Source organism: Pygoscelis adeliae, unplaced genomic scaffold (assembly GCF_000699105.1).
Source record: "Pygoscelis adeliae isolate BGI_AS28 unplaced genomic scaffold, ASM69910v1 Scaffold155, whole genome shotgun sequence".
In the NCBI taxonomy this organism is placed as follows: Eukaryota; Metazoa; Chordata; class Aves; order Sphenisciformes; family Spheniscidae; genus Pygoscelis; species Pygoscelis adeliae.
In genome coordinates, this window is record NW_008824932.1 from 3,864,535 (window position 1) to 3,873,888 (window position 9,354).

At 49.3% G+C, this 9,354-nt stretch overlaps 1 protein-coding gene across 1 annotated transcript in view; it reads right to left on the reverse strand.

The window, feature by feature from the left end:
- Positions 1–4,139, reverse strand: part of FAM124B (family with sequence similarity 124B) — a 4,358-nt gene extending 219 nt beyond the window's left edge. The window contains exons 1-3 of the mRNA XM_009325113.1: positions 4,119–4,139; positions 3,090–3,829; positions 22–411 (exon numbers count right to left, since the gene is read on the reverse strand). Coding sequence (XP_009323388.1) covers positions 22–411; positions 3,090–3,818 — 1,119 coding nt within the window. The 5' untranslated portion in view covers positions 3,819–3,829; positions 4,119–4,139. The remainder of the gene's footprint in view (positions 1–21; positions 412–3,089; positions 3,830–4,118) is intronic.
- Between the last annotated feature and the right edge of the window lie 5,215 nt (positions 4,140–9,354).

Genomic DNA, 9,354 nt, shown 5'->3' on the forward strand with positions numbered 1-9,354 from the left:
CAGCGGGCAGCGGCCACTCGCAGGATTCGCCACGGCGAGCCCGGTGTCAACGTTGGTCTCCGCTGCCTGCCGGCGAACGCGGCTTTCCTGGAGAGAAGCCTGCAGCTTGCTGCTCGCCTGCCTGCGGAGGGAGGCGGCATCCCACCACGACGGGGCTGCTGGACCACTGTGAGAAGAGCAGAAGTGCCTACGGAAGTCACCGCCAGCTTGCTCAGGAGTAAGGGCTTCGCTTTGCTCAGGTTTTGTTTTACCCTTCGTGGCTCTGACCTCCCGGCTTCTCTGCCCAGGATTACCCCGCTTTACAGGGAGAGGGGCTGGGACAGAGTCCTGCAGGATTTTTTCGTTGCCTGCATTATTATGCTGATGAGAAAGCCCAACATTTGTTTCACGGGGCTTTGAGCTGTCTTGAACCTGTTGAATAAAATTTGGAGAGAACCCCATTAACATATCGTTCTAGCTTTACTAGGTGATGCTCTCACCTAGCCTCGCTGTGCTGAAGTCACCTGCAGCGTGAGTCAGTCAGCCCCCCGCACACACGACCGGACTCTCCCAAGCCTGAGCGATGGCAGACGAAACAACGTAGATAATGTGATGCACATGGAGAAAAACAATCCCAGCTTCACACACAAAATGCTAGGTTGCGAGTTGACTGTAACCCCAGGGTCTCATTTCTGTGACAGACAGCACCGTGTTAGCGTCAGTTCAGTGCCTGACAGCAGTCTAGAAAGCAAATGGAATCTTACGGATTATCCCAAACGGAACGGAGAACGTTGTTACGCACGGTGCAGCCCTGGTCCCCCAGCTGGACCATGGTGTTTGCCCCTCAACCGCAGCGCGCAACAGAGTATCGTGGAGCTGGAAAGGCTCAGAAATGGACAACGAGGACAACTGCAAGCACAGTAAAGGAACAACCACCTATACTGGGAATCTTAAGCCTGGGCGGGGGGGTGGGGGGTGAAAACACCAACAAAAAACGTTTGGGAGGGAGAGGAAAAAAGGCTATAAAGCCATGAGCCACCTGGAGAAACAGACAGGTATTGTCCATTCCCTGCCATTTGCAACGCAAGAGGCAGAGGCCATCAAATGAAGCCAGGTGGATCCAATTTCAAATAAGAGAAGGTGGCAGTAGACCTGGGGAGGTCCCTGCCAAGGTGGGACACAAAAAGTTCACATGGATTCAAGGGGAGACTAGATAAACGCTTGGAAAGGAGAGTCACTGCAAGTTACCACAGCTGGCTTCAGAAGACCCTTGAGTTTAAAACAGGCAGCTCGGGAGTGTATCGGTGGGGTGTAACACATGCACTTGTCCTCTTGCTGTTCCTCCCAGGGCAGCCGCCTGTGACCAGCTGCTGGGCAGGATGAGGCCTTGGTCTGATCCCCTGCAGACAGGCTGATGGTCTCAGGATTTTCTGCGGTCACCGCCAGCGCTCGGCTGAGCAGCTACGCTACGCTTGAGTGAACCAATCCCGTAGGCTCATCTGTCTCTTAATAAATTATAAAACTGAAATCACTGGTCATAAACCTTACTATTTTGAGAAAGAAACAAGAAAGTTACACTTGAATTCAGTTTCTCCCAACTCGTGCACAGCTTTCAGAGGGCTCTCAGGACTAGTGCGCACACACGACCGATTTGCTGCAGGTGACCTAAGCACAGCCCACACAAATAGCTGTGCCTGTCCCAAAACCTTCTTGGAGGCATCAGATCTACTGGAGCTCCTTCACGTCTGCAAATCCTGACCAGCTGCTTTTGGAAAGAAACTTCTCCAGGAAGCTACAGATCAAGTGGCATTCCTCTGACGGCTGGACAACACATGGACCAACGCTTACCCAGGGAGGAGATACCCATCAGACCAGCAAGGCCAAAGGGACCAGGACCTGCTAAGTATGTCCCACTTGTTCCTGCGGAAGGTGCCACCCCCGGGGCCACCAGCCCAGAGCAAGGCACCCACCTCGCCAACCCTCTGCAAGACTAGAGACGCACTTCATGTCTGTCTTTATGAAACAGCACACGGAGATGGTCCCACGCTCCTGCTTAAGACTCCTACTTGAGTCTTAAGGATAAACTTGTGAAATTTGAGCCACAGGGATCTCCTGTAAACACTCAGAGAAAGGACATGGAACAGAACAGTAACTAGTGAGCAACTTCAGGGGGGGGAAAAAAAAAAAGGAGAGGATGTGGTTTATTTACTACTTTATCAAACTACACAGGACCAACTTCAAAGCTACATGAAGATGCTCAGGGCCTCGTCCAGTCCAAGTGGGTGGCAAACCAGTTTATAAAGTGATACTGAATGAGAAGTATGCAAAGGCTGCCCTGAGAATTAGTGTTCAGAGTAGCATACAAATAGGCCACACAGAATAATTAAGCCTATTTGCTACAAATGAGCTCTGCAAGGAAAACAAAAAACCACAGGCTGGGCAAATTTAAATATCCAAATTACAACAAAAAATAATCAGAGGTGGGAGGGGCTGCTAGAGTGAAAAGAAAGCACACTGAGCTAAACTGCCCTCCTGCTCGCACGTATCATCTCGGCACAGTCGTCTTTGTTGGGTTTTATTTATTTGTATTCACACAACCTCTGGACTGCACACTTGAACAGAAAATGCAGAGATTTCCTACGACACATTTCTTCGGCACTTTTGCCCAACTGCAGCTCACAAAGGGCTCACAAAGTCTTTTGCAGGCGATGTTGTATCAACGCTACACTTACAATACATCTGGTTTTGGATGCTAAAAATCTGCTTTCAAAAACATTTATAACATAACGACTTACCAGAAAAAGAATAGGCTGCTACGATCATTTGATTCAGGCAGGGAAGGGAAGATGTTAAACTAGCCTGCTCAAAAAAAGCATTAATACTTTCAATTTCAGGCGAGCAGTAATGATGTGAATTTAACAATATAAAAATATTCCAAGGATCCGTGCTTATATATATCAGCACTGACAGATACCGATTACTGCATTCACAAATTCAATAGAAAACATAAAGAAGCAAAATCTTAATTTCCATTTTTAACCAGTCCTGCTTTCCTTGGGGAAAAAACAAAACCAAACCAAACCTCCTCTCAGAGCACCGCAGACACATACCTGAAGCAGAATTGTATTTCCTTCGTAGTCTTGCGTTTGCCACCTGGTGCTACTGATGGGAATACATGGGTTAGGCAGGAGAGGCACCAGCTGCCCGATTTCTTGCACCTTGAACTGCAAGGCTGACGACTCCTTCGGCTCGGCAGCCTCCCCGATGGGCAGCTGCTTCAAGCAGAGCTGCACGGCAATAATTTGGGTTGCGTACAGCACGAAGACACAGAAGCTACTTTTCTGCATAGTTGCTTCTTTCTGTAGGATCATCTCGTAGAGTCTCACTGCATCCTCGTAGTTATCGAAACTGCAGTAGAGGGTGACACGCAGGATTTCGGGGCCACAGTGCACCCGCCTGATGCCCCACACAGGCAACTGGTCGTCCAGGCCATAGAAGTCCTGCTGAGCTGGGGCATAGAGGTGGCTTTGCCCGTTAGCAATCTGGACACACTGGTAGCGCCAGGGCGGCCGCTGGAAGAGTTCATGGACCTGGAAAATCCGTTCTTCTCCCAAGTCCTCGTGTAGAAAAAGGAGAACAGATATTCCAGGAAAGCCGCAGCTTCTCTTACGATATCTCTCGTAGTAATTCAATGGAGTAACTCGCTCAGACACCAGGAAAAGTCGAACGTCTGGGCAGATCCACTCCAAAAGCCGATCCAGAGTTTGCTGCAGAAGCGATGAGCGTTCCGAATTGGCGAGAAGATGCAGAGTCATCAGAGAGTCTGCTCTGTCATCCATTGCAAGCGTTCCTGACAAAAAATAAAAATAGACAAATTGGTGCCTTCCCTTTCCTTCTCCTACTGTTGGAGCCTCCGTAACATGAGGGGTGTACCGTAAGACTCAGACAGAATGAGTTCAATCTCCTACAAGCTTTGCAATAGCCCGATGAAATATGCAGGTCTGCACAGTTAACGTACACGAGGCAGGTGAAGAGGGACAAGGCATTATGTGACCGGTCCCAGGTCTCTCACATCACAGCAGAGCTCAGATGAAGGCTCATTTTCCGACTCCAAGATTTGAGCTCTCGTCACTGCATACCTGCGACCGACGTGTCCAGAAAGACCTCTGTGTCCTACCGCTCCCGTCCTTCACAGGACAGGGCAGCAGAGACGAAGAGCACTGAAGCACAAAAGCAGTAATGCTCCAAGATGAGATGCCTTTGTAAGGACACTTGCCTGTCAGCGGTGGAAACACGTGCTCTGGATCCAGCCGAGTCCCACCGGCGTGCATCTCAGTGCGATCACCACCTTTTGCAAAGGCAATGTGGCACTCGTGTCTGAAAACCTCAGCGTATTTTCTCGTAGTCGGCAGGCTGGGCTTTAGCTCGTTGTAAAAAGCTTGTGATCTTTGTGAGTCACACCCTTCTGGGGCATACAGATAAGCTATTCTTTAAAAACAAGGAAGGAAAACAGACTAACAAAAGAAAAAAAACCCCATGTGAACACAACAGATAACAATAAAGGCAGATATGAATCAGCCCCAGGAAAGAGGAGCTTTGGGAAAAAAACCTCGACTCCTAGTTACACGCTTCAGGTAGCTCACTGCCTAGCTGGCAGCCAGGCCCTGGGTTGTTAGACATAGCCCATAAAAGCTGGGTACGAGGCTTCCCCCTTTCAGTGCCTTGTTTGCCTCTTTTTCCTCCTCCTTTTTTTTTTTTTTAATGCTGAGATACCCATGTAATCAGCACTCTTAAACAAATTCTTTTTTCTTGCTCCTCAGGTTTACATATTGGTACTTAATTTAGCTTATTGTGTAGATTACAACAGGAATGCTGAAAATACACCTCCTTCCAGGCCTCGTCTAGTGTCTAGACAATAAATCACACTGTCCCTTCATCTCCTTATTTTGCCAACCCAGGAGCAACACATACAAGTCAAGCCAACACCCGTTTTCTACACAGAACCGCCCCTACCACAGCCAGTATTTAAATCAAAACTGGGGCCCCCAACGATGTATCCGGCTCCATCTGATGAAGAGCAACACACCTCTCTCTGCCGACGTACCGATTTCCCTCTCAAACAGCCAAGCACACAAAGCAGTGGTTCACCGTGCAGAAATCCCAGCATTAATAAGAGTCTGTTATTTAAAACTCTGAACTAATTTTTTTTTTAAAATACGACCCTAATGTTACATTCAACTGAGCGAAGTCTCCAAGATCTAAAGGTACAAGTAGCGGTGCCTTGGTTTCCTTTATGCAGAAGATCACTCTCACTGGTAGAAATACACGTTCATGCTTTAAAACCCCACTGACGCCAACGTACAATAAAAATAAAAAGGCTGACTAGAAAATGAGGAAAAAATTAATTTGCACTGATAGAGACAAACCCACCCGCAACACTTCCAAGCAAGTAACAACGACTGTTGGGAGGGAGACAAAAAAATCCAGCCTTCAGACAATTGCAGGAAGAGAGCGAAGAGAAGAGCGCAAGTGCTCAAAACACTGAAACGCTCTAGATGAGCTCTGAACACCACAATTTGACTGAAACGTGGAAAAGGAAACGATGCATCAACTCTTTGCTACAGGGCAGGGGCAAGCAGTCATCTGCCTTCCTGCACGTGAGGAAAAAGGGAAAACGCTGAAACCAAGAAAGGTCACTGGGGCTCGGTTTGCAGCTGGAAGCACGAGCTGCATTTCAGGGTCCCTGTTCTGGTAGGGGACAATGGCGCCGGGCACGGCAGAGACGCCTGGCACGGCCACGGCGGCAGCGTGCTGAAGCAAGGCACCACCCCTGCGGTACCGCCTTAGGGTCAGGCAAACGAGCAGAGACCCGTAAGAGTCAAAAGCGGGTAAAGATGAGTGAACACAAAGACGGTGGCGGGGGAAAGCAATCCTCACCCTGCACGCACAGCGGTGGGACCGCGGTGGGTGAAAGCGGCAGCTTCGTGGCCAGCAGCAGCCTGAAACAACGGTATTACTAAGGGAAGGAAACAGAAAACATTGTACGGCAAGATATAAATCCACAGCGCATCTGTATGTTGAGTAGTATGTGCTGTTCCAGCCGGCCTTTAATAAAACGGATGCGGAGATTTAGGGAGAAAGCAGGAGGAGGAAGACAAGAGTCATGAAAGAAGCCACTTCAGTGAGAGAAGCAAGCAGACGAGGACCTTCAGCCTAGAGAAGGAACCATGGCAGAATATGCTATAGATCTACAAGGTTCTGAATTCATACAAGAAGAGAAAAAGGAAAGCATGGAAGAGACCTCCAAGCCTTTTCTCCAGGCTAAACATCAGGATTGATGCTAATTGCATCAGGAGGGTAAAAGGGCACTCATAGGCTAACGTACCCTCCAAAAAAGCAGCCGGGGGATAAACTGCAGCTAGCAACGCCCATTTCCGAACAAGTGAGGAAACACTTCTCCCCACAGTGTGGTGTTAAGCTGGCAACAAGGCAATGTGACAGCAGAAGTTTTTAGGGATTCAGAAGGTGACTGAGTACCCGGATTCACCAGACTGCTAGGGGCTGGGTGATGAGTTCAGGGATGCAGAGCATGTGCATTTTTGCAACTGCCGAGCTACCTGAACCAGCCACCCCCTTGCCTGTCAGCGCTCGTTCCACCATGCCTCCCCTCCCACGAGCAGGCTCACCCCGCCTGCACGCTCGCCCCGTGCACTACGCTCGCTCCCTGGATGATGACCCCCTTGGGCTACTCCTACACCGCAGCCCTGGTACCTGCCCTCCCCGTTTCCCCTTCTCCCACGGAGCAGAGGACCCGGTCACTCCTCCACCAGTAAACCGTTCATCTTCACGAGCGCCAAGAGGGAGCGAGCGCAGGTCGGCGCTGCTTTCCTTGCGCAGTCCCATCGATCGCTGCGGGCTTGCGCAGCTCTCGGCCCCCATCCCCACTCGAATCGCATCAGCCCGGCTGTTTAAAATCCCGTGGGGGCAGCAGCATTGTAGTGATGTAGATAAAGTACCAGTAACGTGAACTCTCTCAGAGGAGCTGTACAGAGTAAGGGCTGGTGAGCCAGGAGGAGTGGGGGTTAGGAAACGATGCAGACACCACATCTCCCTCCAGCTCCCACCGTAGCCAGTGGGAGCCAAACTGGTTTCCAGATGGGCAGGCGCCTCCCATGGAGACTCCGGAAGGTGACCAGCGTCTCTCCTGTGCAGAGCTGGGATCTGACGTAGCTGCCATCCATTTCAAGTGTCACCAGGTTTTACAACAGCCAAGAAACTGAGCCTAGGCACAAAAAGGGCCAAATCCCGAGCCCTGCCACCACGCCGTGTTTCCTCCGTGAGCAGCACGCTTGCTGGGATGGGATGGGGAAGCAGTCTTACCTGTGAGCTCTATCTGATGGAGCTGCCTGGAGAACAGTTTTCAGCCTGGTTCTTGGACCCATAAGCTCTCCGGCAGCTCCAGGTCAGGGGTACCCACCACTCCTACCACGAGGAGCATGAGATGAACTGAACACCAGCCTTGCCTGAACCCCTCCTTCGGAGGGCAGCCCCACCAGCCTGGCTAAGCACTGTCCAGTAGAGAAGCACTCTGTTCCTCTTCCACTTTTCTTTGACATCTAAATGTCCACGGGGAAGGGTTCAACCCAGGCTCCCCAACCTCGGGCAAGGGTATTCTCATGCCCTCACTTTTGCCTCCAGCCTACTGCCCCCCTAAACCTCGGGGTAAAGCTAGGATGCCATGACCATCCTAGCTGCAGCCTGGTGAGTTTAGACCTCCTCATCCACTGCTTTTCTCAGAGGCACCAAGAAGTTCTCGGGTTGGAAAGGGATGACTGCCACCAGAGCAAAGCGCTGGCTTTTGCTGGATCTTGGAAGAAAAGGGAAGTGCTGGTTTCACTCCGATCCCCGAATGTAATGAGCCCTTGCCTTCCTCTCTGCTTCCCCTTCCCCCAGCTTTCCAGTCTGGCTGCCAAACGGAAAAGCACATTATTCATAGTGACCTACTGAATACGCCAAGAAAGATTTCCTTAAAAGATTAGGAAAATAGCAGTTCAAATCTTATGTGGAAAGTCACTCTGCTGAGGGGAGGAGGAGGGGAAATATTCTGATATGGTACTCAAAAAAAAAAAAATATATCAGAGCACCATTCCCACCTGATAGTGACTGGCCACACAGCAGAACGTACAGCAGGCTGCTGGGGCAGTCCAGCTTTGTGTAAGAGCACCTGAAATACGAATATTTGTGTCTACCACCAATATACACACGACAGTAAGCCCCGCCTAAAATAAAGTCCAAACACAAACAACTAACAAACAGTTTATTGTGCGAAGCCTCAGAGAATATTATCTGCTATGTGCTTAAAATCTTACGGTGGAAAGGCATGGCCAAATAATTAAAAATTCCTTTTCATGATGAATTCTTAAGATGTGCTTAGTCCTCCGCCGTGCTCGGAGCCCTTCGCTCCAGCTGACACCAGCAAGACTGATGATGCATCACAGGATTTAATAAGTTCATAGTAACATCTGTAAGGAAGTTACTTTAGAAGGATTTAGGCTTTGTATACCAGCACATAATTAACTTCAGAGAGACTGGGTGTGAATTACCTAGGCATCTCGGGAGCAGGCCTCATTAAATCCAGACAATGTCTTGGGCTTACTAACTTTTTTAAAAGACTTTTTTTTTGTGTTATGCCAATCTCAAGCTCGTCCTGTAACAAGGACAAAAATACTAAATTAACCTGCTAGACGACAATTATCTACAGCATAGACAGTCCTGAGATGAAAATCAGGATTAAAGTCTTACTTGAATACAAAAAACTTTTCAAAGAGTTTGTCTCTTGCTCCAAACCTTGTGACTCCAATTCATCATCACTTCGGAGGAAAGTAAAACCCCAATGATGAAAAGGGGGGCGGGGGGGAAATCATCTAACCTGTTGCATTTATTTAAGTAGACTTCTCTCCCGAATGCTTCTTGCTTCCTCTTTTTAACCAGCTAACAAAGAGTAGGAATGCAGCAGACACAGAAAATACAGAGAGCTCTACCACACACAGCAAATCAGGATCCAAGCACAAAACAAAAAAAGAAGAAAAAAAAAAGAAAAAAATACAGTTAGAAAGAGGAGAAGGAGGGGGAAGCTCGCTGCAGGCTGCAGCCTGTCTTACCTCGCAGAGCTACCAGGAGGGCTGACCCTCGGCTGCTGCTGGGAGTCGCAGCTCCGACCTGGCAGCAGCATCGGCGCAGCAGGCTGCAACTCCTCCCAGTGACGGGACACAGCGACTTGAGACTCCTGCCGTGAGAAACACTACGCTAGGAGATGCACAGGCAAGATAGGGTTTCAAGACTCACGGGAGATAAAATGCAAACTAAAATGAGAGA